The 26,684-nt window shown below is 57.2% G+C and overlaps 1 protein-coding gene across 3 annotated transcripts in view; it reads right to left on the bottom strand.

Annotated features, from left to right (window-relative positions):
- SMG6 (SMG6 nonsense mediated mRNA decay factor) overlaps positions 1 to 26,684 on the bottom strand; it is a 75,268-nt gene that overhangs the window by 47,453 nt on the left and 1,131 nt on the right. For 2 of the 3 annotated variants that reach the window (XM_039368231.1, XM_039368232.1), the window contains exons 2-9: positions 17,708 to 19,334; positions 16,363 to 16,558; positions 13,687 to 13,797; positions 13,219 to 13,325; positions 11,328 to 11,406; positions 10,309 to 10,419; positions 10,032 to 10,229; positions 5,409 to 5,470 (exon numbers count right to left, since the gene is read on the bottom strand). In XM_039368231.1, the coding sequence (XP_039224165.1) occupies positions 5,409 to 5,470; positions 10,032 to 10,229; positions 10,309 to 10,419; positions 11,328 to 11,406; positions 13,219 to 13,325; positions 13,687 to 13,797; positions 16,363 to 16,558; positions 17,708 to 19,334 (2,491 nt within the window). The remainder of the gene's footprint in view (positions 1 to 5,408; positions 5,471 to 10,031; positions 10,230 to 10,308; positions 10,420 to 11,327; positions 11,407 to 13,218; positions 13,326 to 13,686; positions 13,798 to 16,362; positions 16,559 to 17,707; positions 19,335 to 26,684) is intronic. The other variant, XM_039368233.1, reaches the window with a different exon arrangement.

The following is a 26,684-nucleotide window of genomic DNA, read 5'->3' as shown; positions in this document are numbered from 1 at the left end:
CCGGACTGACTGAGGAGAGCAGCCAGGCAGAATTTAAGCACAGCCTGCCTCCCCACCCCCCCGCCTGGACAGCCACCTCTGCTCCTTTTCCTTCCGGGAGCATCTGCAAGGAGAAGGGGCAGTGGAGGCAGCAGTGCCAGCCTCACTCCCCCCACTCAGTGTGGCGCAGGGCGACTAGGCCTCTGCCCTGGGCAGAAGCCTGGACTGGGGGGGGGGGCGCTTCTGGGTGGCACTGGGTTTCTGTGGGGCCTGCCCGGCTAGGGCTTTGCCATCCTAGCTGCTCTCCACACCAGAGTCCTTGATCCTCCATGCCCAGGGGTAGGAATTCTGGGAGTTGAAGTCCACGAGTCTTGAAGGGGGCCATAGGTCCCTTATGGAATTCTAGGAGAAGTCCACCCATCTCCGAGTGGCCAAGGTTGAGAAATACAGGCCTAAGCCAGGGGTGGGGAACCTTGGCTCTTTTATGACTGGTGGACTTCAACTCCCAGAATTCCTGAGCCAGCCTGGCTCAGCTTGGAAGCCTCTCCCTTTCCCCTCAAAATGGCTGGCTCAGGAATTCTGGGAGCTGAAGTCCACAAGTCATAAAAGAGCCAAGGTTCCCCACCCCTGGCTTAAGCCTATATTTTTCAACCTTGGCCACTCGGAGATGGGTGGACTTCAACTCCTAGAATTCCTTAGCCAGCATGAGGGAACTATGGCCCCCTTCATGACTCGTGGACTTCAACTCCCAGAATTCCTGAGCCAGCATGGGGGAACTATGGCTCCCTTTGTGACTGGTGGACTTCAGCTCCCAGAATTCCTGAGCCAGCATGGGGGAACTATGGCCCCTTCATGACTTGTGGACTTCAACTCCCAGAATTCCTGAGCCAGCATGGCTCAGCTTGGAAACCTGTCCCTTTCCCCTCAGCAGGGCTGGCTCAGGAATTCTGGGCGTTGAAGTCCACACGTAATAAAAGAGCCAAGGTTGCCTATCCGTGTCCATGCCCCAACCGGGCCCAAGAGGGGGGTGGCACTGAAGACCCCGACCGAGTTCTGCTGTAGCTTATTTATTTCTACGTTTAAAACATGAACGGTGCAGGGAGCCCTCAGCTTAAGACCACAACGGAGTCCAACTTTTCCATAGCTAAGCAGGACAGTTGTGAAGTGGGTTTTGCCCCATTTTACGACCTCCCTTGCCACGGCTGTTAAGTGAATCGCTGCTGCTGCTAAGCAAGTCACATGTTTGTTAAGCGAATCTGGTTTTCCCCCGCTGACTTTGCTAGTCAGAAAGCCGCGAAAGAGGATCGTGTGCCTGCAACCGTCGTAAATATGAGACAGCTGTCAACCGGATTTTAATCGTACGGCACCAGGGACGCTTCGACGGTCTTACATGTGAAAAAAACGGTCACGTCACTTTTTCCAGTGCCGTCGTAACTTTGAATGGTCACTAAGGGAACGGCTGCAAGCCAAGGACTGCCTGCAACACAGCTGCCCCTGGCATCACCAACGCTTGGCAGGGGCCGGGCCACCCCTGAAGGGAGTAGAACCGGTGGGGAGAAGCCGCTGGGATCGCCAGCCCGTCTGACGGGAGGGAAGGAAGCGAAGGCCTGGGCCCAGATGGCCTTCACCTGAAGCTTTAAGAACCCCCCATCCTCTGACAAAAATAAACTCCTTTTTAAGGCCAAGACATCTGTTCCAGAGGACTGAAAAATACCAGGGTAACTTCAATTTTAAGAAAGGGGGGGGGAGGAGGGAGGGCAGCCCGGCTTATGTCAGCTCCATCAGCTTGACACCCCAGCTGAGAAGGCGGCGAGGAAACCACAATCCAAAATGGAGACCAGTACGCTGTGCTGTGGAAACGGGGGGGGGGCTGCCCTGAAGAGACGCTCCCCCCCTCTGGTCCTTTCGAGGGGTCAAGAGGGACCCCCCCCAGCCAGCCACATGTGCTCGGACCGTCAAACCCTCCCGGTGACAGCCGTGGAGCAAAGGAGCCAGGAGAGAGAGGGGGACAAAGGTCCTCCGGGTCGGAGCAGGAAGCAGAGGAAGGGGGCAGCCGAGGGGGGGCTCTCCAAAGCGGGGGCCCCTCAGTTTGGGACCTGGCCTTCCAAGCCGAGACTGACCGGACAGATGGCCAAGCTTGCTCAGGACCCCAACCTGTCGGAGGGACTAAATGGAAAAGGGAATCTCTGCCCAGGATTCGGCAAACAGCCCTCAAAGCGGCCAGTGGGGCCCAGGGTGAGAAGCCCCCATGTCCAGCCACACACGAAAGGGGGGTCCGGACAGGCAGCGACGGGGTCTTGGAATCGGGGTGAATCACTCGGTGGAAATGTCCACTTTTCCAGTGGTTTTGAAAAAAAGCAACGGCCCTTTGAGAGTGATAAGGAAGCTGCTGCTGCTGCTGGGGCGGCAGTTGTGTGTTTATGTTTTATTTCTGGGGAAACCAAGTTTGGAGCTGGGTGGATTTGAAGGAGGAGGTTGTGGTGCTGCAAATGGTGCAGAAAGGGGCAATCCAGAGGATGGGGGGTGGGGTGGGGGCTCAAGCAGAGGAGATGGAGGCAAAGGGGTGCCGGGAGACGTATCTGCTCCTTTCCTCCCCAGCTTTTCCTTTCAGTTGTCATCTGTATTTTCACCGTGATTTTATTGTGATTTTATACACTGGTATATATATAGTTATGATTTTATTTTTGATGTTGTAAGCTGCCCAGAATCGCCTTTCAGTGAGATTGGGGTGTGTGTGTGTGTGTGTGTGCAAGCAAATTTAATAAACAATAAGAATAAAGTCACTCGATTGCAAAAGGCAGCTTTACGTGAAACGGCTGACCTCCTCCGAAGAGACCTCTGACCCCATCAAGCCAGCCCTTCTGCCCATCCCGGGTCCTTGGGAAGGACTCTGGAGGCAGGCAGAAAGACCAAAGCCAGCCTGAACATCTGGCTGACTGTGCAGTGAACCAAAATAAAAAATAAACAAAACCAGGCAGAAGAGGGAGAAGGTGGGAAGGACTCTTCGGAACTGAATGGGGGAGCCCCAGGACTGGAGGAAGGAAGGACCGATTGATGCAGAGCATGGCAAAAGCGGCCCCCAAAAGGTTTCAGAGAGAGAGAGAGAGACAGGGAGAGAAGAGAGAGGGAGGAGGGACAGAGAGGAGAGGGAGGAGAGAGAGAAGAGAGAGGGAGGAGAGAGAGAGGAGGGAGAGAGAGAAGAGAGGGAGGAGGGAGAGAGGGAAGACAGAGAGAGGAGAGAGAGGGAGGAGAAAGAGGAGAGGAGAGGGAGGAGAGAGGTGAGAGAGAGGGAGAAGAGGGAGGAGAGAGGTGAGAGAGGGAGAGAGGGAGGAGAGGAGAGGGGAGAGAGAGGGAGAGGGAGGGAGAGAAGAGAGAGGGAGGAGGGACAGAGAGGAGAGGGAGGAGAGAGAGAAGAGAGAGGGAGGAGAGAAGAGAGAGAGGGAGGAGGGAGAGAGGGAAGACAGAGAGAGGAGAGAGAGGGAGGAGAAAGAGGAGAGAAGAGAGAGGGAGGAGAGAGGTGAGAGAGAGGGAGAGAGGGAGAAGAGGGAGGAGAGAGGTGAGAGAGGGAGAGAGGGAGGAGAGGGGAGAGAGGGAGGAGAGGAGAGAGGGGAGGCGAGGGGAGGAAGTACCGGAGAGTGGAAGAGAGGAGGGAGAGGACGAGGAGGGGGGATGGGGGAGTGAGAGAGAGGGGAGGATGGAGGACCAAAAGAGAGCGGCAAGGAGAGGGAGGGGAGGAGAGGTTGAAGAGATGGGAGAGAGGGAAGGAAGGAGGGGGAGAGGGACGAGGAGGGAGGAGAGGACGAGAGGGCGAGAGAAGAGGGAGGAGGGAGGAGAGGGAGGAGGGAGGAAGAGAGGAGGGAGGGAGGGAGGACGAGGGGAAGAGGGACGAGGAGAGGGGAGAGGAGAGAGAGGGAGAGGGAGGAGAGAGGAGAGAGGGAGGGAGAGAGGTGAGAGGGGGATGAGGACGAGGAGGGAGGAGAGGGTGGAGTGGGTGAGAGGGAGGCGAGGAGACGAGGGGATAGTAGAGAGGGAGGGAGAGGGAGGAGAGAGGGAGGAGAGAGGAGAGAGGGAGGAGAGGAGAGAGGGGAGAGAGAGGGAGAGGGAGGAGAGAGGAGAGAGGGAGGAGAGAGGTGAGAGAGGGAGAGAGGGAGGAGAGGGGAGAGAGGGAGGAGAGGGACGAGAGAGATGGGGAGGAGGAGGAGAGAGGGTGAGGATGAGAGGGACGAGGGAGGAGAGAGAGGGGAGGAAGAGAGAGCGGGAGAGAGGGAGGGAGGAAGAGGGAGGAGAGAGGAGAGAGGGAGGAGAGAGGAGGAGAGACGGAGGGAGAGAGGGAGGAGAGAGGGACGGAGAGAGGGAGAGAGAGGGAGAGATGGAGAGAGAGAGGGAGGAGAGAGGAGAGAGGGAGGAGAGAGGGGAGAGGGAGAGAGGGAGGAGAGAGGGGAGAGAGGGAGGAGAGAAGGGAGAGAGAAGAGAGAGAGGGAGGAGAGAGGAAAGAGAGGGAGGAGAGAGAGAGATGGCACAGAGGGTCGGGTTGCCAGCAGTTGCCAGCTGCTGAGGTCCACCATCTGGGTTTCAGTCCCTGAGGAGCAACAGAGGCACAGGGGCTCTTGCCTCCCCCCCCCACGCTTGTCAGCTTCACAGAAACTCCGGAGAGGGGGGCACCGTGGGAGGAGGCGCTCCTGACCAGCTCCCCACACAAAAGGGGCAGGCAATGGGGAATCTAGGGGGCCCTGAGGCTGAGGTGCTGAAGGGTGGTAGGCTCAGGAACAGCCCAGGCCCGGCACTGAGCAGAAGGGGGCTGCCAGCAGTCCTCACCGTGCCCATAAATCCACTTGGAGGGGAGAAAGTGGGCCACTTGCCGTCTCCCTGGCTTGGGACCCACAAGCAGGGGGGCCACGCTGCTGAGAGAGAGCCAGAGGGGGCTCAGGACAGTCCTTCCGCGTGTCCGGAAGCTGACCGCTGCCCAAGCAGGAGGAAGAGTGTCCAACCTTGTGAACTTGAAGACCTGTGGACTTCAACTCCCAGAATTCCCCAGCCAGCAAAGCTGGCTGGGGAATTCTGGGAGTTGAAGTCCACAGGTCTTAAAGTTCCAAGGTTGGACAGCCCTGGCCTAGGGCCTCCCGCTTGAGCGGGGGGCCAGACTAGAAGACCTCCAAGGTCCCTTCCGGCTCCGTCATACAAGAGGGGTTTTGCTCTGAGTCGGCAGAGGAGCTGCTGCCAGCCTCCCCCAGGCAGAGAGCCCAGCCAGCTGAAGGAGCAGAGCCCGCCCCCTCCCTCCCTCCTCTCCCCCTAGACCCCCGCAGCAGAGGAGGTCATTCGCATCCCACCCTGTGCCCTCCGTTCCAAACACCAGCCCAGCTGCTCCGGGGACTGGATTCCAGAAGGGCTGGTAATGGAGGCGAAACAAAACAAACATCCTGCAGCCTTACCCAATCCTGGTAAACAGCTTCCCATGAGCCTGGAGAAAACGGAGGACGAACCTTTTGTTCAGCTGTATGGGAAAAAGAGAGAGAGACACAGAGAGAGAGAGACAAAAGGGGGGTGGGGAACACGATGAAGAAGATGAGAAAACAATCCAGGCCCGCTCCCACTTCCTGCGAACGCGTCCCGAGTGGCCGGAGAACCTGGCCAGGGCCGAGGGGGGGGTACGGCAGATGGGAACCCAGCGGCCGTGCCTGGCCTCCAGCCCCCCTCCCGGGCCTTCGGAGGGCCCGTGCCAGACAGCTGCAGAGAAGGGCGGCGGTGCCAGGGCCCCCCCTTCTGGCAGCCGGGGGCTTTGCAACTGCCCCTGGACAGAAGCCCGGATCATCGCGGGGGGGGGGGAAGGGGGCTGATGGGACGCAAGCAGGGAGGGCGCACCTTCCACTCTGCCCAGGCAGTGCCCACCCCCCCCCGAGCTGCCACTGTAGGGAGGCCAACCTGCCGGGAGGCGGTTGGCACCAGAACGACACAGCTGGAAGGGACCGTTGAGGTCAACTAGTCCAACCGAATAGGACAACTCGCCGCGGTACAAAATGCAGCGTTGCAATTCAAGTGTTTAAAATAATTTAAAAAAAAATTATTTTAACTTTTGTCCTTCCCATTTCGTTCTGTCCCTTCTTTTACATCCTTTCTTTAATGATTCTGTTCCACCGACAATGGATGGAAACTCATCAAGGAGAGAAGCAATCTGGAATTAAGGAGAAAGTTCCTAACAATGAGGACAGCTGGCCGGTGGAACAGCTTGCCACCAGAAATCGTGGGCGCTCCATCCCTGGAGGTTTTTAAGAAGAGAGTGGACAGTCATTTGTCTGAGATGGTATAGGTTCTCCTGCTTGGGCAGGGGGCTGGACTAGAAGACCTCCAAGGTCCCTTCCAGCTCTATTCCTTTCCTTTCCATTCCATTGATATTAGCGTAACTCTTGTCCTGCTGCCAGTTGTTCCCCAATGCTTTGGCCGTAGCAAGTTGGCCACACCAAGCTGGCCAGGTGGAGTTGCCCAAGGCCCCAGGTCCAGCCCCTGCTCAAGTAGGAAACCCCAAGCAGGCATCCTCAGGACGAACCCCCCCTCCCCACGCTTTGCTAACGCTAACCCTTCGCTGAGCCGGGCCTCCCCGTCCGATCCTCAGACAACGGGGTCCTCCTTGTGGGGGGCTGGATCAGAAGCAGGACCAAGGTGCTGCCGGTTCCGCTGCCGATCTCCCCGGTCCCCCCTGTGGGCTGGCCCCAGAAACTGGCCCCACTTCTCAAGAGTGGCTACATCACTGAAGGCCTGTGGAGGTTCTCACGGCTGCCCCAAAGGTGCTTTTTTCCCAAAAGGCAGCTAGACTTTTTTTGTTTTCTTTGAAAACGTTTCACTTCCCATCCGAGAAGCTTCTTCAGTTCTTTAGGACTTCAGAAGTGAAACGTTTCCAAAGAAAAACAATGAGGGAGTCCAGTCCCCTTTTGGAAAAGCTGCATTTCCCAGACATCTCCGGAGGCAGAGAATCTGCAGGGAGGGGCGCTGAGCCCGAGGGTCCCTGCTGTGAGGCCCAGCCCCATTCCCCTCAGCCCCCCCCCTCCTGCAGACTAGGCCTGGGAAGGCAGCAGTTCATGTCCAGCCTACCCTGCAGGGGCATGTCTCTGTGTGTGTGTGTGTGTGTGTGAGGGAGCTGCACCTGCACCAGGCTCCAGCCGCTCTCCCCTCCTGACCCCGGGCCCGGCTGCAGAGCTGCGCCAGCCCAGCTGAGCCGAGAGTGCCTGTCGGGGCCGCTCTGCAGATGACTCAGCCCTTGCGTGACTCACCTGCCAGGCCGGCGCTGGGAACCTCCGGGGCTCGCTGCCCACAAGAGGAAGCGGCACCGGCCCACGGGCGCTTTGCAGAAGCTCCTCTGAGCCCTGCAGAGCTGCCCCCCCTCGCCGTGCGCGCCCGGGCCCTTCCCCCCCTGCCCTTGCCGTGACCTCGTGCAGAAGGATCCAAGGGAGGCCCCCCAAATAAACTGGGGCCCCCCTCAAGCAACAGCTGCCGGCAGAAACAGGGGGGCCCAACCTGCAGCCGGCCAGATCCAGCCCTGCGGAGACCCTCCGGGGAAGCCGCCCCAGGCAGAAGCCAGGGGGGGTCCCCAGGGGCAGGAAGCCCCCCCCCAAAGCCACCAGGAGCAGGAGCGAAGGGGCAGGCAGGCAGGGAGAGGCCGGAAGCTTGTGCCCTTCCCCCATCCTGGGCACCGCTGTACGTGTGAATTGCAGCTCCCACCATTCCCCAGCTAGTGTGGAGCCAGTGGAGGATTCTGGGACTTGAAGTCCGCATGCCAGAGGAAAGGCTGGTCTGTCACCCCCAACGATGCTGCGGTGTCCCTGGGGAGGGGATGAAGGGCCGGGCACAGGGCCTGAGTGCTGGAGCCCCAGGAGGTGGCTGCTCCGGAGGGGAGTAGGGGGCCAGGGGAGGCTGTTCCAAGGCTCACACGGCTCCTCGGAAGGCTGCAAGGGGGGGTCCCTCTCCTTTCCACTCCTCCCCTCAGTGGCCGTCACTCCTCCGGGAGGGGGGGGGGCTGAAAGCAGCCCTGGCACCAGACAGGGCCATGAAAGGCAACCTCCACAAGCAGAATGGGGTGGGGGGGATGAGAAAGTGGCTCCAGTGGGTCTGTGGGCATTGGACGGCCCTCTGCACGAGACCCAGAGCCCGGCTGTTCCCATGCTGACAGCTGAATCACCTTGAGAGGGAAACTCCCAGACCACGTAAAATCATGAGTGAGTGCCGTCAGGGGTCAGGAGGAGGCCAGGGAAAGATTCTAGTCCTCATGAAAGTGTGGGAAGGTGTAATCTGGGGCCCCGTGTGTGTGTGTGTGTGGAAGGGGGAAAGGGAGAGACTTCTGGGCAAGGCTGCCCTGTCATCTCCCCCGGAAAATGAACTGGCTCTGGATGGGCCTTGCCCCAAGCATAACCCCCCAGTAGCACCTCCTCCCCCACTCCCACCTCAAACAGTGACAAGCCTTCCTTGCCCTGCCTGGAAACCCTCCATGGGAGCGTCGCCCGGCCTTGTGGGTGACAGCGGAAGGTCACACGGGGGTAGGAGGGGGGCGGGGGGGGCCTTCCGAGAGGCTGGGGGGTGCAGGAGAAGGGACTCTGGCCTGCGTGGGGGGGGGGACTTCCCTGACAGCCCTTCCGTTCCCAGCCAGGGCTCCAGCAGGGCATTGCGTGCCGTGTGTCACGTCCCCAGCCGGGGGGGGGGGGACGGAGGACGGGCATGTGGTTTCTGCCTCTAGCCCCCCCTCGCAGGCTGGCACCCGGGCTTCCTCCTTTCAGAAACTCACAGCTGGAAACGAAACAGCGCAAGTCAAAATAAAGCTACGGGGCGGTTTTGGTGACCCGGGTCAAGTCGGCTCCCAGCAGATCTGGCACGCAGCCGCTCTGGGGAGGGGGCGGGGAAGCCTCCTCCAGCCCTGGCAGGGTTTCCGGGGACACCCAGGGGTGCCTGGGCTGCTCCCCGAGCTCAGAGCCCCCCCCCCATCTCAGCAAAGACTCAGCCCCACGTGCGGAGAAGCCCGACTGCAGCAGAAACGCTTCCTCTTGGGCTTGGGTCTCGGGGGGGCGAGCGAGGGGGGGGGAGATTACTCCAGTGGGACCCACAAGCTTCCCCCGTTCCACCAACCCCCCTGCGGCCTCCACGCCGCCCCATTTGCAACACCCCCAACTCAGCAAAGATGAGAGCAGCAAACCTGGGAGATGCATGGACGGGTCCTCATTAACCATGGTTTGTTGACTAAACCACCAAGGGCCGGGCTCCCCCAACTTTCTCAGATTCTCCCGGAAGTGGGCAGCCATGTGCCATTTTGAGGGATGTTGTAGCCCCCCCCCAAGGGTGGGGTTTTTTTTTATATACACACTAAGCTTTTTAAGCAGGGGTGTCCGAGCCTGTGGCTGGGGGAAGCTGGCTGGGGAATTCTGGGAGTCAAAATCCGCAGGTGTTCAAGTGGCCAAGCTTGGATAGCCCTGCTTTAAACTTTCAAGATGTCACAACTGTTGTGGCATGGTTTAGGGCTTCCTGCCTGCCTGTGAAATGGTCTAGAGCAATGCTGGCTGTGGAATTCTGGGAGTTGAAGTCCACATGCCTTAAAATTGTCAAGGTTGAGAAACACTGGTCTAGGGTTTCCTGCCTGAGCAAGGGGTTGGACTAGATGACCTCCAAGGTCCCTTCCAACTTTATTATTATTATTATATTATTATTATTAAATCTTACAACTAATTTCAGGAAAGGCTACTTATTTCAATTATTGCGTTTTCAAAGTTTTCACACACACACACACACACACACACACACACACACACACACACACACACACACACACACCCCGACCTTGCAGCCCAGAGCGTCCCTCCGCAGGCAGAGGCCGGCCGGCCAGCTTTTGGCACGGGAGGGGCAGGACCTGCCAGAGTGGCACCCAGGGACCAGGGCAGGGCTGGCAAGGAGGGCCCCCCCCACCACTACCTTCTACCCGGGCCAGCTCCCCCAACCCAAAGCCTGGGCTTCCCCACCATAGCAAGCCGAGCAGCGCCCCCTTGTGGCCGCACAGAGAACCGCACCCCTCCGGGGCTCACCTCGCTGGGGCTGAGGCTGCCCAGGCCGCTGTCTTGCCCGGAGTCCCGGCTGGGCTCGTGGCCCTGGCCGGAGCGCGGGTGAGAGGGGTGGATCCAGAGCTCCAGGCGGGTGGCATCGTCTCCAGAGGGCCGGAAGGCCGCCTTCCTGCTTCGCTGGCTGCCCTGGCCCCGGGGGCTCTTCTGCTCCAGCTGCTCTGCCTGCGGGGGAGGGGGGAGAGGGCCATGAGGACCTGGTGGGGGGCCCGGGGGGGCCGGGTCAGTTGCCCTGCTTACCGACCTTGCGCTTGGTCTCCTCGAAGAGGCTGGTCAGGCTCTCCTTGGCCGTCAGGATGGGGTTGCTGGCGGCCAGGCTACGCATGTAGTAGTAGACGGCGTCCAGCTTCCTCCTCTGCGGGGACAGAGAGACGGGCGGATGGCGTCAGAGGGGGGACAGCCGGACATGACTCCCCCCCTCCCGGATGCAGCGATGGGACGACGGTCAAGCAGAGGCAGTCCTCAACTTACGACAGTTTAGTGACCATTTGAAGTTACAGCAGCCCTGAAAAAAGGGACTTGTGACCGTTTCTCAGACTTACGACCGTGGCAGCATCACCCCCCCGGTCACGTGATTAACGCTCGGATCCCTGGCAAGTAGGTCATACATGTGACGGTCGCAGCCTCCGGGGGTGTCACGCCGTCCCCTTTTGCGACCTTCTGACCAGCAAAGTCAACGGGGGAAACCGGATTTACTTAACGACCGTATGGCTAATTTAACAAGGAAGGGCAGAGATTCACTTAACAAGAAGTGGGAGGAGGAGCCGTAAGAGGCTTGTAAGAGGAGGCTGGGCAGCCCCTTGTCTGAGACGGTACGGGTCCTCCTTCTCGAGCAGGGGGCTGGACTAGAAGACCTCCAAGGTCCCTTCCAGCTCTGTTCTGTTCTAAAATGGGGCAAAACCCGCTGAACCAATGTCTCACTTAGCAACATACATTTTGGGCTCACTCTGGTCGTAAGTCGAGGACTACCTGTACCCCGAGTCGGGGCCTGAGCCCCCTCCCGCCCCCCCGCCTGCTGGAGGGAAAGGACCGGTTCTGGCCGAGCCCCCCTTGCGGGTGCTGAAAGGAGACCCCCCCACCCCCCCCACAACAGGCCCTGGCCTGGGACCCAAAGGGAGCCTGGCACCGAGGGCCCTGGCCTCTGCGGGGAGCCTGCTGCCCCCCCCCTGCCAGTCCCGCCTTGCCCCATGGGCCGGCTGAAGAGGGCCGTGGCCGGAGCAGGAGGGCGGGGCGTGCAGAGACGGGCCGGAGCCTCCCTCTTACCGTGTAGACGGCCAGGAGGGCCAGCTGGTTGTACGGGCGGCCGTTCTTGGGGGCGACGTGTTGGGCCTTCAGGTACCAGCTGGGGAGAGAGAGGAGAGCCAGTGAGCGGATGGCAGGAGCTGCGGAAGAGCCGGGTCAGGGGGGGCCCCGCTCAGCGCAGGCACTGCTGGACCCCCCCCCCCCGAGGAGGGAGGGAAGGAGGTTGTAACGAGAGGGTCTGTCCTTTCCTCAGCCCCAGGGGCTGCCCGAGGGTTGGGCTCTGCCCGCTGGCCCCCCTCAGGGGCAGGAGGGCTTCCCAAGGCCCCAGTCGCTGGCCCCCAGGCACCCCTCCCTGAGGACTCTGACCCGGGAAGAGCCCCCGACAGGGGCACAGCGGCCTCTGCCTCCCGCTGGCCGCTCTAGGGGTCAATGCTCAAGCCAGGGAGGGGCACGGGCTAAGACAGAAGGCGAGCAGGACAGATTCAGAAACAGAGTTAGTTAAAGATTGCGTGATTAAATGGGCCCAGAATATTCAAGAACCGATCTCGTTGGACTTATGGGAGGTGATTTGGACTAGAAATGTTAAACTTACGCAGGCCCAGAATCTGAGGGAAAATTTTTATAAAATGTTTTATAGATGGCATCTGGATCCTAAAAAGCTGTCCTGTACGTACCTGGATGGGTGGATGGGTCGAAGTTTAAGTAGTTCAGATTAAGTAGAAATAGTTTTATTGTATATAATATTAATGTTTTAATTTTGAGAGAGGAACTGCTCGGGCATTCCCCCTGGACCGCATCCAGAGGGAGAAGAAGGAGGTGAGAAGTAGGTAGGAAGGTGGAGGTGAAGGAGGAGGGGGGGGGGTGAGTGAAGAAAAAGAGGGAAAGAAGTAAGTTGGTTTGAGGTGGGATGCGGTTTGGGGGGAAAGGGGCGGGCAAGACCGAATGTGGTATCAATTTGTTTTGTTTTTTATCTGAAGTATTTGTAAGATCGTTATGTATTGTAAAATTGAAAATAAAAATTTTTACAAAAAAAAAAAAAGAAAAAAAGAAAAAAAAAAGAAGCCGAGCAGGACACAGGGGGCCTTTACCCCCAACGCGCCTCTGACCGGGGGTTGGCCCTTCCCTAAGGCAGCAGAGTTAGGATCTGGGTGTGTGTGTGTGGGGGGGGGTCTGTGAAGTGGCCCCAGCATTTGCCTGCCTCTGCCAGTTGTTTGCCTGCCTCTGCCAGTTGTATCTCGGCACGGCCACCCCTCCGGAGCCCTCAAGCCAGGCTGCCACTGACCGCTCAGGTCCAGCTCCTGGCAGGGATCAAGGCCGGAGGGCGGCTGCCCTGGCTTGCCTAGAGCTGCTGCACCTGGCCAGGCCCCGCTTCCCCTCCTCCTGCTCCCCCCCCACATGCCCCCCAGCTCTTCTAGGCGAAGGGGTGGGTGGGAGGGGTGAGGTGAGGGAGCCTGGAAAAGCCGGGCTGGGGCCCAACTAGCTCGGTGGGTGTGGAAGCCGGAGAGGGGGGGGGGAGTTCATGCCATCCTCTTGGCAAGTGGTGGCGGGGGGAGAGTAACAGAGAGCTCCCCCTCTCAGGTTCCACTTTTACGTCCCTTTGGGGGGGGGAACAAGCCGAGACCAGGCTGGGAGGGGGGAGCATTTCTGCCCAGCTACAGCAGTTTTCAGCCCTGCTAAGTGCAAAGGGGCCCTTTCCACCCTCCTCCCGGGGGGGTCTCTCCCACTCGGGGTGGGGGGCTCCCTACGGAGATCCTGGCACCAGGGCGGAGGCGGCAGCTCAGGGGCATCAGGGGCCGTGAAGGTGCCTACAGGTGAGCTTTGCTTAACGGCCGTTCCAAAGAAAGCAGCGTAGCGATCCATCCTCGGACCACAGTGCCCCTCGCAGACCCCACCCCGCTGCCCCCGGCCCTACCTGCGTGCCTTCCCGTAGTTGGCCGTGTCGCTGCCTTGTTCGCGGTACCTGCAGATGTCGCCCTGGCATATCAGGCTCCGCTGGGCGCTGATGAGGGCGTACTTCACCTGGGGAGGGAAGTGCAGGGAGGGGGCTGGAGAGGGGGCAGCCAGAGACCCCCTCCTCACCCCTTCATAGAGCAAGGCCAGGCCTGTCACCCAGGAGGGTGAGGGGCTGCCCTAAGGCAGGGGTAGGCAACCTCGGCTCTTTTATGAAGTTCATGGACTTCAACTCCCAGAATTCCTGAGGCAGCATAACAGGAATTCTGGGAGTTGAAGTCCATGAGTCATAAAAGAGCCGAAGCTGCCTACCCCCGCCCTAAGGGAAACCTCCCCAGCGCTGCCAGAGTCTGGCCCCGGCCGCCATGGGATCCTCAGGGCTGCCCCGAACCCTCCTCCCCCCTGCTGGCCCCCCCCCGCTCCGCCTCACCGTCTTCCGCAGGGGCTTGGTGCGAACAGCCATGCTGTCCATGTAGTCCTCCAGCTTGAACTGGTAGGTGGCCTGCAGCTTCTGCAGCAAGCCGTCGAAGAAGACGGTGCCCTGGGGGGAGAGAAAGCGGCTGTCACAGAAGGACAGAGGTGGGAAGGGACCCTGGAGGTCCTCTAGTCCAACCCCCTGTTCGAGCAGAAGACCCTCCAGCAATGGGGACAAATGGCTGCCCAGTCTCTTCTTGAAGACCTCCGGCATTGGAGCAGCCACAACCTCTGGAGGCAGGTGGTTCCACTGGTTAATTGTCCTCCCTGTCAGGAAGTTTCTCCTTAGTTGCAGGTTGCTTCTCTCCTGGATGAGTTTCCATCCCTTCTTCCTTGTCCTGCCCTCTGGGGCTCTGGAGAAGAGGGGGACCGGGGAGGGGGATGTTCTTCTGGCTGGGCCTGAGGGGGGACACCCCTTCCTCCCCACTTAAGGAAGCGGGGGCCTTCATCTAAACGGCTCAGCTGACCTTTGGCCTTTGCACCTCAAAGGGTGCCAGGCCAGCTGCTGCGGCTGCCCTGATCCAGCCCTGAAAATGAGCCGAGGTGGCGCAGCAGTTAGAGTGCAGTACTGCAGGCCACTTTAGCTGACTGTGTTCAGCAGGTCAGCGGTTCAAATCTCACCGGCTCAAGGTTGACTCAGCCTTCCATCCTTCCGGGGTAGGTAAAATGAGGACCCAGATTGTTGGGGGCAACGTAAATATATATATGCATTGCTTACTGGTGTACACCGCTTAGAGAGTGCTTGCACTTAAAGCGGTATGTAAGTCTCATAAATAAATAAATAAATAAAAGGTCTGCAGATTTTCGGCTTCAGCTTTTGGTTACAGATGGGCTCCCTCCCAGGCAGATCTGCAGCCCTGGGGAGCCCTTCGGCCTGCCTCTTGGGCCAGCCGCCTCACACGCAGCCCTCGGCTTACGACCACGACTGGGGTCAAAAGCTCTGTTGCTAAGCAAGGCAGTTGCTGAGTGTCACGGCGGACTTTATCACCCTTTTGCCCTGCTGGTTAAGCGAAGCAGGACAGGTGTAAAATGAAAAGCAAATCTTTTAATCTCTTATTGCTGTATTTTTGCTGCTTATTTCGTTGTCTTATTTTAGGGGTGGGGAACCTTGGCTCTTTTATGACTCGTGGACTTCAACTCCCAGAATTCCTGAGCCAGCCACGCTGAGGGGAAAGGGAGAGGTTTCCAAAGTGATCCATTTTGGCTCAGGAATTCTGGGAGTTGAAGTCCACGAGTCATGAGGGGGCCATAGTTTCCCCATGCTGGCTCAAGAATTCTGGGAGTTGAGGTCCACGAGTCATGAAGGGGGCCATAGTTCCCCTGTGATGGCTGAGGAATTCTGGGAGTTGAAGTCCCCCAGTCATAAAAGAGCTAAGGTGGCCTGCCCCAGGAGGGGACTTCAACTTCCAGAATTCCTGAGCCAGCATGGGGGAATTATGGCTCCCTTGATGACTGGTGGACTTCAACTCCCAGAATTCCTGAGCCAGCCACGCTGAGGGGAAAGGGAGAGGTTTCCATGCTGAGCCAGGCTGGCTCAGGAATTCTGGGAGTTGAAGTCCACGAGTCATCAAGGGGGCCATAGTTCCCCACCCCTGGTCTATTTTATTGCTTCGTTGTTTTGCTATTGTTACGCTCACGCTTCTTTTCATTTCTTCATTTTTACTGTTGTTAAGTCACCCGGAGGAGCCCCAGAGTGAGGTAGGTGGCAAATAAATTTAATAAATAAATGAATGAAATCGCACAAAACAGTAAAATAAAAATAAATAAAATAATACGATAGAATAATAAGAAACACATAAAATACAGTAATAAAAAAGAAAAGAAAAAAAATCCAGCTTTCCCAACGGGCTTGCCTTGTCGGAAGCCGGCTGGGAAGTGGGCAAGCGGGGGTCCCGTGACCCGGGGGACGTGGCAACCGTCCTGAACAGTTGCCGCCTTTTTCTGCAGGCCGCCTAGAGTCCCCGTGAGGGGGTGACATGAATTTTCCCAAATAAATAAATAAAACGCCAGTTGCCCAGCATCCAAATTCTTGACCATGTGACCGTGGGGATGCTGCGACCGTCGTAAGTGCGAGGACCACCTGTAAGTCACTTTCTTCGGCTTTGGTCTAACTCCGACTGGTGGCTAAAGGGACGGTCGTGAGCCGAGGACTGCCTGCACACTGTCCCCTTCGACTGGGGTAGGGGAAGGAAGGGAGCTGCATTCTTTCCAGGGAAGAGACGCCTCCTAGAATCTAGAGTCGAAGAGAGCTGGAAGGGACCTCGGAGGTCTTCTAGTCCAGCCCCTCTGCTCAGTGGCCTCCATCCTTTGGGGCACCAGGGACCGTTCTTCTGTGGACCGGAGGGGGCCTGCTTTCACCTGCTGACTGCATCCCGCGGATGGGGCTTTGCTTGCTTGAGAGCCCCAGTTGCTGGCATGCCACAGCCTGGTACCAGTCCATGAAACTGGGGGTTGGGGACCCCCGCCCTACACCATTGCAGACAGGCTCGTCCAGCCTCTGATATGAAGCACCCACTGATATGGTGACCTCTGGAGGGAAGAAGCCCCCGCGTTCCGCCGGCTGTCCCAGATGGGCAGCTCCCTCCCGCCTTCCGGCCCACCCGCCCAGGGCGCCCCGAGACCCCCGCCTCACCTCGTCCAGGATCTGGAGCAGCTTTCCGCGGATCTCCTGGGTACCGTCCCCGCCCGCCGGGTCCTTGAGCAGCTGCCGGAACTTCTCGATCACCTGGTAGAAGGCGTTCTTCCAGAGCAGCTGGTCCACGTTCTGCGCATCGGCCACTTCGATGTCGGTCAGCAGGCAGAGCTCGTATAGCTGCAGCATCTCCGCCCTGCAACGGGACGCCCGTCACCCGCCGGTCAGCCGGGGCTTTGGTGCCACCCCCCCCCCAACTCCCACAGAGGGGATGCCGGGCGGCTCACATCAAAAAACAAAAAACACTCCACCGTATATATAAGGTAGTCCTCAACTTATACGACAGTTCGTTTAGCGACCATTAGAAGCTACAGGACTTTTTTCAGGTGCCGTTGGACCCAGACACGGATGGATTTTTAAAAAAATGTTATCAGGGGCTTTTCTCGGACGAGACGACCACAGAACGATGCCTCATTTCTGGACGGTGCCACATTAATCTGGACCAGTTTAGGCTGCCGTCTGCGGCTCGAGTCCAGGCAGTCCAGCCTGATGCCCCACAGCTCCCTGGCTGACCACACACGTTCCCTGACTTACAACTGTTCATTTAGTGACTTCCAATTACAATAGCTCTGGAAAAAGGGACTTTTGACCATCTTTCATACTTATAACTGTTGAAGCGTCCTCAGCCACGTAATGAAACTTTGGCTGCTTGGCAACTGGCCTCTGTCTGTCTGTCTATCATCTCTCTCTCTCTCTCTCTCTCTCTTTCTCTCTCTCTCTCTGTCTCTCAATCCATCCATCCATCCATCATCTATCTCTAACCATCTCTCTCTCTCTCTCTCTCTCTCTCATCAATCAATCAGTCATTCATTCAAATACATTTGCTCTCAGTCTTGTGGCTCAGGTGACCAGGGCCACGTCCCAGGGGATGACAGGGACACACACACAGCAGACCCCCACCCACCTCCCAGCCTGTAAATCCCAGAGGGGTCAGGGAATGTCTCCAAGGCGAACCAAGTCCCCCCCCCCCAGGGCCCCCCGAGCGGCAGGCACCATCCCTGGTGTTCAAGCACATTGGAAAAAGCATGTACCCTTCCCTCAGGACCCCTGGCACAGCCCTCCCTCCTTCCCCCTTGCCCACCCCCTTATGCCTAGGGACCCTTTTGGGGGCTGCCCCCCCCCAGGCCAGGCCTCCTCTCAGCACCCAGCTCTAAACTCTGAGCTCAGTGACGTCTCCCCTGGGCAAGAGAGACCCCTGGCACAGCTTGGACAGCTGCCCAGGTAAGACACCCCCCCCCCAAGCAGAGGGAGAAACCCCTCCGGCTGCCCGCCTTCCCCCACCCACCTGAGCTTGCCCATCTTCTCCAGGCCCTCTGGGCTGAGCCTGTCCCGGGAGAGGAGGTTGCTCAGCTGCTGCTCCAGGTGCCCTGCCTCTCGCAGGGCCTTGCCCAGCTCTTGCTGCTGCTGCTGCTGCTGCAGGTGGCACTTCTGCTGCTCCGCCTCTGGGCCGGGGGGGTCAGACGGGAGGGCACCGCCAGCCCCCCCAGCGCCACAAGGCTCGGCCTGCTTGGGGTAGCCAGTGGGATAATAGGCTGCAGGGTACACCTCGCTGCCAGGGCCCACCGGGTAGGGCAGGGGGTACCCCGCATAAGGGTACGGGGCCCCTCCGTAGTAATAGGGGTTGTCCGAGTTCTGGAACCGGTAGTAGGGGGCCTGGGCCTGGCGGGGCTCCCCTCGTGGCACGGGGGCCCCCTCGTCGTCCGTGTCCAAGAAGTGCAGCTGGGTCCACGGGCTCTTCAGCGCCGGCTTCTGCTCCGGGTTGTTGGGGTCCCAGAGCCGACGGGACGTGCCCCCCCGGCTCCAGCCGCGAGGGCCTTTGCCGCTGCCAAAAAGGAGCCGGGCGCCCCCTCCGTGGGGAGCTTCGGGGGACCCTGTGCCGCTGGGGGTCAGGTCCGTGTTGGCCGGCAGCACCAGGATCCCTCGGCCCCGGTTCTGGGGCTTCCCCTCCCCGGCCTCTGCGGGGTCCCTGGAGGTGGCCCCAGAAGTCTTGCCGCCCTTTCGCCAGTCGGGATGGGAGGCCGTGGAGCCCCTGCCGGCTGGCCAGCCCCCCCCTTGGGACGCTCTGGCCTCCTGGCCGCGGGCGAGCCGGCTGTGCTCGGGGGCCCTCCTGGCCTCGGGGCCCTCCTCGGCCCTGTCCTCTTCCAGGGAGTCGGTGGAGGAGGCGGAGAGCTGCTTCTGTGGGTGGGGCCTTTCCGGGGGCTTCCTCCCCACCTCCGCCTCCCCACAGGCCCCCTCGGTGCTGTTGTTGCTGCCAGCCGAGCTGGTGCTGCAGGTGCGGTAGCGGCTGCGACGCTTGTCCGAGCGCGAGTACCGCTTGGGGGGGCTGCCCTTGCCGTGGCCCGGCTCTTCTCGGGCCTTCCGGGGCCGCTCGGCCCGCCTGCCCTTCTCCCCCCGGAAGGGCCTGGCCCCTTCCTGGCTGGGCCCTCCTTCCAAGCCCCCTGGCTTCCCGGGGCCCTGGCCAGCCCTCCCGGCGTCCTTCTCGCAGTCTGCTCCCCTCTCCTCCTTCGGGGGGAGCTCCTCGTCTGCCAGGGAGGCAGCCCCTGCCTCCCGGGGCGAGGCCTGCAGGCGTTTGCCAGGCTGGTAGATCTGCTGGTCGGGCTTCTTGGCTCGCCTGACGATGCGAGGGCACCAGTCCTGCGGGCTGCCCCCGGGGCCCTGGGGAGGACCTTCCAGGAAGCCGTTGGGGGGCTGGCCCTTGTCCTCAGGGGGGCCCTGGGGGAGCGGGGTGTCCTCCCTGCAGGGAGCTGCCGCGGGCTTCCCAGGGCCCAGGCCCTCCTCCTCGGCTTCCTCTTCCGCCGGAAGCTGCTGCTTGGCCGGGCCTGGCTTGCCCCTCAGGCGGGAGAGCCCCGGCTTGTAAATCTCGAGATCCGGACGCCGGTTGTCCTTACGATGCCGGGGCTCCTTCATGGTCTCTGCAAGAAGGGAAGCACAAGAGGACCGTCAGCCCCGTAGCTGGTGGGGGGGGGAAGCGAGTGGGGGGCTCACCAGGCACGGGGGGGCAGCAGACCGACTTATGCAACTGAATTGAGAGTGACATCTCTGTCGCTAAACAAAGCTGTCACTCAGTGGGAAGCCATTTCCTTTCCCCCATCCCTTCTCCCTAGCCCAGGGGTAAGCAAGCTTGGCTCTTTTATGACTCATAGACTTCAACTCCCAGAATTCCTGAGCCAGCTATGCTGGGAATTCTGGGAGTTGAAGTCCATGAGTCATAAAAGAGCCAAGGTTGCCTACCCCTGCCCTAGCCTTAGGCACTGGGATAGTTAGCAAGAAGAGAGTTGAAGTTTGCACTTACATTCATTGGAGAGAAAGGGATCGCAAGAGAGTCAGCAGGCAAAGAGTGGGGAATGAAAAGGTTTGGTGTGCCATTGCATTCCTTTCTCGGTGTATTCCCCACTGTCTGCCTGCTGACTCTCTTGTGATCCCTTCCTCTCCAATCTCTACACTCTGCAAAGGTGGGAAAAAAGATAAACCACAGGACGGGCACAGGATTGTAGTGGTGATCTCGTGACTAAGGAACGTTGCAAAGGTCATAAATGTGAGCACGGGTCATAAAGCGGTTTTTTTCCCAGCACTGTCATAACTCTGAACAGTTGCTGAATGAGGCAGTCAGTAAATGAGGTTTACTTCTAATGACGTTTGAAAGACTGAAGAGATGACATGGTTTTGTTTTAATACAAAAAGGTAGGAAAGATGCAGCCATAAAAAATTGCTTTTTAAAAAAGTAATAAATGTTTTAAAATGAAACAAACAACCAGAAAATCAAAGATAAACCAGACATAAAAGTTATGAAGAAATAAAAAGACCACTTTTGCATTTAACTAAACACCTTTGGGGGGGGGGGCTGCGACTGTGTTTCTGAATGCAGCCGAAGACGCTAATAACCAAATCTTTGTGGAGATTCTCAGTCATCCAGATCATATTTACCCCAAATGTGCTTTTTCACGAGGCAACTGGACTTTCTTGTTTTTCTCTGAAGACGTTTCGCTTCTCATCCCAGAAGCTTCTTCGGCTCTTCAGCAGAGCTGAAGAAAGTCCGGTTGCCTCGTGAAAAAGCATCCTTGGGATGACTAATAACTGACTGTCATTGCAGATTCTGTATCCCCAGGGAGTGCCTGCTGAAAGTCTATCTTTTTTAAAAACAAATCCTTTTTATATATCTCTCCAAAGTTAAAATACAAAATTTGGAAAAGAAAAGAAAGGAAAAAAACAAACAAGCAAACAAACATCAAACTGTCAAATAAAAACAGATTTCCTGACAGTTGGAACAATTAATCAGTGGAACGATCTGCCTCCAGAAGTTGTGACCACTCCAACAAGTTTTTAAGAAGGGGCTGGACAGCCATTTGTCCGAAATGGTCTAGGGTTTCCTACCTGAGCAGGGGGTTGGACTAGATGACCTCCAAGGTCCCTTCCAACTTTATCATCATGATCATCATCATTATTATTACTCTATTATTATTATTATTTTTGATAAGATAAGATAAGATAACCTTGTCATTTTTTTTACTGGGGGCACAATGGCACATATCAAAAAATGAAATTTAGTTGCCTGCTCTCAAAGTGAAACACATACATGACACACACCTAAAACATACTATGTACAACATATGTATAGGCCCACATCCCTACATATACATAATAATAATAATAATAATAATAATAATAATAGTAGTAGTAGTAGTAGTAGTAGTAGTAGTAGTAGTAGTAGTAGTAATAGTGATAGGCTCCTTGGGTGCAATCCCAAAACAACTGGAGCACCACTTGAACACCATTATCGGCATTGACAAATTCGCCATTAGTCAATTGCAAAAGGCGGCCTTACTAGGAACTGCTTCCATCCTGTGAGATATCTGTAATACCATCAAACATCCACATCTGCCTATCCCAGGTCCTGGGTAAGGACTCGATAGGTAGACAAAATGCCAAATCCAGTCTGAACATCTGGCTGACTGTGCGATGATCCATAACAACAACAACAACAATAATAATTGTATGACAGGTAGATCATTAACACTAAGATTAAATGTAAAAGTCCCCATTTTGGGGTCCAGCAAGAGGGCCTGGCGTAGTGCGCTTTCTGTGCGGCCTTCCCTGCTTTGGCACCACTTGTCCCCCTCCCCCCAAAGGGAAGAGGACCCTCCCTCCCGAGCCCTCCATAAGGGTCTGGGGGCTAGAGACCCCACACTTGGTTTCAGTGGCCACCAGGTCACCCGGTTTTGGACCAGAGCACAGAGCCATTAATCCCTCCCTCCTCCCTCTCTCCAGACCCCCCCCCCGGAGCCCTCCTCCCCCTTTAGCCCCAGGGTGGCTCCTTCCCACAGCCAGGACGGACCTCCGTCTTGGATTCCTCCTCCTCCTCCTCCACCTCCTGGGGAGCACATCCCCTCCGTGGCCGAGGCCTCCCACTGCTCAGCTCCGTGGGCCATGGCCAGCCTGTGGGCTGCAGCCTGGAAGACCCAGCCTGCCTCTGGGAGGCTCCGGTGGGCTGGCTGGCATCAGAACGCTGGCAGGGGCTCCCGTGACGACCGGGCTGGGCCAGAAGGGCCTGGAACTGAGGGGCCAGACAGGCCACGGAACAGAGCCACCCTGGGGTCCCTCTGGGCCTCTAGACACGGAGCCCAGTGGCTGGATCAGGCCACGGGCGCCCAGAGTGAGTCTCTGGCTACCAGACGAGTCAGCCGGGCTGGTCCCCGCTCTGCGGCCGAAGGAGCGTCAAGAGGGAGGCCTTGAGGCTCCCCCCCCGACCTCCCACCTCATGTCTAGGGAGAGTCTCAGCCCCCCAGGCCTCAGGGCTGTCCCCAGGGGGCTTTCCCCCCCGGAAGGCAACTGGACTCTCTTGGGGTTTTTTCCCTTGAAAACATTTCGCTTCTCATCCAGGAAGCTTCTTCAGTTCTGTTCAGTTTTCTTTGTTTCTCTTCCCAGGCGACTGAAGAAGCTTTTTCGACGAGAAGCAAAATGTTTTCAAGGGAAAAAGCTTAAGAAAAGCCAGTTGCCTTTTGGGAAAAAGTCCTTTGGGATTCCCACATTGTGCTAAGTGTCCCTCAATGGGCAGAGCGCTCGGCTGGCCTGGCTTATTAGCTGCTTGGGGGACCCTTTGGGCTAGGACAGTGTTTCCCAAACTTGACAATTTTAAGGCATGTGGACTTCAACTCCCAGAATTCCACAGCCAGCGTTGCTGGCTGTGGAATTCTGGGAGTTGAAGTCCACATGCCTTAAAATTGTCAAGTTTGGGAAACACTGGGCTAGGAAAACCAGGCCCAGCTGGAGGAGGGCAGCCTTTTCCCACCCCACACCAGTCCCCGTGGGCAGCTCCTCTGTTGTGTGAATAAAGCTGCTTCATTCTCCCACGAAGGGGCTAAATCCCCGCAACTGCCTTCCCGATAAGCACAACCGTCAGCTTCTCCTCTTCCCTCAAGGGGCTGCCCCACAGCCTGGCACCCCAGCGGCAGCACACCCGGCCCCAGCCTGCCAACTCTTTCGGCTGCCCCATGCCTCCTTCTCCCGCCTGTGGCTGGCAACTCCTCTGCCACCCCCTTTGCTCTGCACTGAAGGTCCAGTCTCAGCTTCCTGTGGAAAGTGGCATCTCCTTCAAACCTTTTGACCACCACTCCTAAGCCAGCTTTTGCCATCAATGCCGGCCAACATTAGGTGAGACCTGGCTCAAAAACAGCCACTGTGAGAGGGACCTTGGAGTCCGAGTGGACGATCTCTTGACCATGAGCCAGCCGTGTGCAGCAGCAGCCAAAAAAGCTAATACAATCCTGGATTGCATAAACAGAGGTGTAGAATCAAGATCACGCAAAGTATTAGTCCCGCTTTATAAAAACACTTAGTTAGGCCACACCTGGAATACTGCAGCCAACTTTGGTCACCACACTACAAAAATGATGTTGAGACCTTGGAAAAAGTTCAGAGAAGAGCAACTAAGAGGATCAAAGGCCAGGAGACTAAAACATATGCAGAATGGCTGCGGGACTTGGGTTTGGCTAGTCTGAAGAAAAGAAGAAATAGGGGAGACATGATAGCTGTGTTCCAGGATCTGGGCTGCCATAAAGAAGTGGGGGTCACGTTATTCTCCAGAGGGCAGGATGAGAAACAATGGTTGGAAACTGATCAAGGAGAGAAGCAACTTGGAATTAAGGAGAAACCTCCTGACAGTGAGGACAATTAACCAGTGGAACAGCTTGCCACCAGAAGTCGTGGGTGCTCCATCACTGGAGGTTTTTAAAAAGAGACTATAGATCCTCCTGACTGAGCAGGGGGCTGGACTAGAAGACCTCCAAGGTCCCTTGCAGCTCTATTCTATTCTTCTTCTTCTTGGAACATGTGTGGGGAAGACTCCCTTGCCCAGCCTCCCTGGCTTGGCCTGGCTCCCAGGCATGCTACGCCCCCCCCCCTACTCATCTCTTTCTAGCCACCAACAGACTGCAAAGCTCCACCTTCAGGAGTCTTAACATGTGTGCTAGACCCGTAGTGGCGAACTTATGGCATGTGTGCCACAGGTGGCACTCAGAGTCCTCTCTGTAGGCACACGTGGTCACCTTAGGCCTTCACCTGGGTTTTATAAACCTTTTCGCTTTAGGCCTCCACCACCGTGTGCAAAAAAAAGCTTCAATCAATTTCAACTTTTCGTGGGGAAAAAAAAGATCTTGCAAAGTTGGAATTGATTGATTGAACTTTTTAGTCCCACCCTGTCTGCTGTTATTACTGTAGCCACACCCACCCAATGGGCCACGCCCACCTGGCACCCGACTATACATAAGTGGGTTTTGGGTTGCAGTTTGGGCCCTCGGTCTCTAAAAGGTTCGCCATCACTGTGCTAGACTATCTATTACCTACCTATAGCAGAGCTGGGGAACCATGGACCCTTTATCACTTGTGGACCAACTTTTTTGAAGCCCACTAGCTGTGCTGGCTGGGGAATTCTGGGAGCTGAACTTCACAAGTCTTAGAGTGGCCAAGATTGGAGAAGAGGGTGGATGAGCTGGCTGCAGCCATAATGCATGTGGGCCCCAGTGTGTGAGAAGGTGAATATGGGAGGGCAACAGCCCCCCATTCCCTTTCAGGGCTCTACTTCGCGGGGAATGAAGAGCTGGCCCTTTAAGCAGAGGCTCAGCGGTTTGAGGGGGTGGGCAGGCGGCATATTCCAAGGAGGGGTTATGGAATAATGAAGAGCAAAAAGGAGAAGTGGAAGCCTGACACCGAAGCTGCCAGAGAAGAGCAGGATGCCACGAAAGATGGGGCAGGGTGGCAAGCAAGAGCAGAACCAGTAGCCAGGGACCCTGGAAGAGGCTGGCCAAGGACGAACCAAGATGCCCCCTGGAGCTGGAGGCCCAGCAAACCCGGGGCACCCGAGTCTGGCATCTGGGAGGGTGGCACAGTGCTGGCAAAGGCACCCGGTGGTGAACTAGCTTCTAGACATGCTGGCTGGGGAATTCTGGGAGTTGAAGTCCACAGGTCTTAAAGTTGCCAAGGTTGGGGACCCCTGTCCTAGACAACAGCCTGCTGCACAGGGGGTGGATCTCTCCCCATTAAGTACAGGAAGTCCTCAACTTATGACTACAATTAAGCCCAAACTTTCTGTTGGTGAGACAGTGGCTGAGTTTGGCCCCACTTTACCACCTTTTTGGCCACCGTTGCTAAGTAAATAACTGCAGCTGATAAGTAACGTGGTTGCTAAGTGAACCTGGCTTCCCCATCAGAAGGTCACAAAAGGGGATCACGTGACCGTGGAACGCTGCAACCGTCATAAATACGAACCAGTGGCCAGACGTCCGCATTTTGATCCCCCGACTGTGTGGATGCTGCAAAGCTTGTAAGTGTGAAGGACGGTCCTAAGTCACTTTTTTCAGCAGCGTTGTAACTTTGGTCACTAAGCAAACTGTCGTAAGGTGAGGACTACCTGTAAAATAGTCGAGGTGCTTGGGGGGAGAGAGAGAGAGCTCTCCCAGAGAGCCCCTTTTACTGGCATGGGGGAGGGCAGAGATCGCTGGATTCTTCACTCAAAGGACCCAGAAGAGGCTCAGTGCCAGCCCAGTTGGGCCTCTCTGCCCTGGAGGATGACCCAGGCCGGGGGTCCCCAACCCCTAGCCCATGGACTTGTACCGGGCCGCAGCATGCCAGCAACCGGTCAGCACAAACAAGCAAAGCCCCATCCGCGGGATGCTGGCAGCACACAAAACCACGCACCCTCCTGTCCGTGGAAAAACCTCTCTCCACGGAACCAGCGGCCCCTGGTGTCCCAAAGGTTGGGGGCCTCTGGACTAGAGGGTCAGACAAGCCCCTGAATCTGTCAAGGTGCTTTTGCTTCCGCAGGGAGGGTTACTGCTTCTCCTTCACTACCTGGGCTTATTATTAGCCATCGTTCTGGTTTGGTGATTTGGTGTTTTTAATTCTCGGTAGTCACCCAGAGTCAATTGGGTGAGATGACCAGCTACATCAACCATATCTTGTAAATCAGGGATGCCCAACCTTGGCAACTTTAAAACTTGTGGACCAACTCCCAGAATTCCTGAGCCGGCAGAGCTGGCTCAGGAATTCTGGGAATTGCAGTCCACAGGTCTTAAAAGTAGCCGAGTTTGGAGGCCCCGGTGGTAAATAAACCAGAAAACACTGGAAGATTATTATTATTATTCCTCCCTTTGGCAGCTGTTGCCCACCTGATCAAAACGGTGATAATAATGGGAGGCTCTGCCACAAACGGGATTCTCGGCCCATCACCAAGAAACACGTCTAGATATTTCTAGAGCCAGGGTAGGCAACCTTGGTTCTTTTATGACTCGTGGACTGCAATTCCCAGAATTCCTATGCTGGTTCAGGAATTCTGGGAATTGCAGTCCACGAGTCATAAAAGAGCCAAGGTTGCCTGCCCCTAGTCTAGACAGATGAACTTGAAAGCAGCCGGAGGGAGCTTCGTCGGAAGGGATGACCGAGACCTGGAGCACAAGATGCAACTAGGCGGAACCAACAGGAAAGAGCACCACACATTTTGCATAGAGGCAAGGGGGAAACTACCAGAAGAGTCCCACAGGGAAAGCCAAGAGGGCAAAGAATTGATCTGAGATCACAAAGACTGAGCTTCACTGAAATATATTCTGTGAGATAAAAAAAGGTCAACAAGGAGGAGGAGGAAGCCAACTCAGCCTCCAGGAAAGTTTAGAAGCCAGGAAAATAGAAAGACTCTCTTGAAGAGCCTAAGCTCCGGATTGAAACACAGCCAGACTCCAAAAAGTAAGAGTCACGCCTGCCATCTTCAGCGTATG

The sequence above is a fragment of the Crotalus tigris genome, unplaced genomic scaffold (genome assembly GCF_016545835.1).
Source record: "Crotalus tigris isolate CLP2741 ecotype Arizona unplaced genomic scaffold, ASM1654583v1 scf7180000020724.653033, whole genome shotgun sequence".
NCBI lineage: Eukaryota > Metazoa > Chordata > Lepidosauria > Squamata > Viperidae > Crotalus > Crotalus tigris.
Note: the sequence above shows the minus strand (reverse complement) of the source record. Positions and strands in the feature narration are given on the sequence as shown.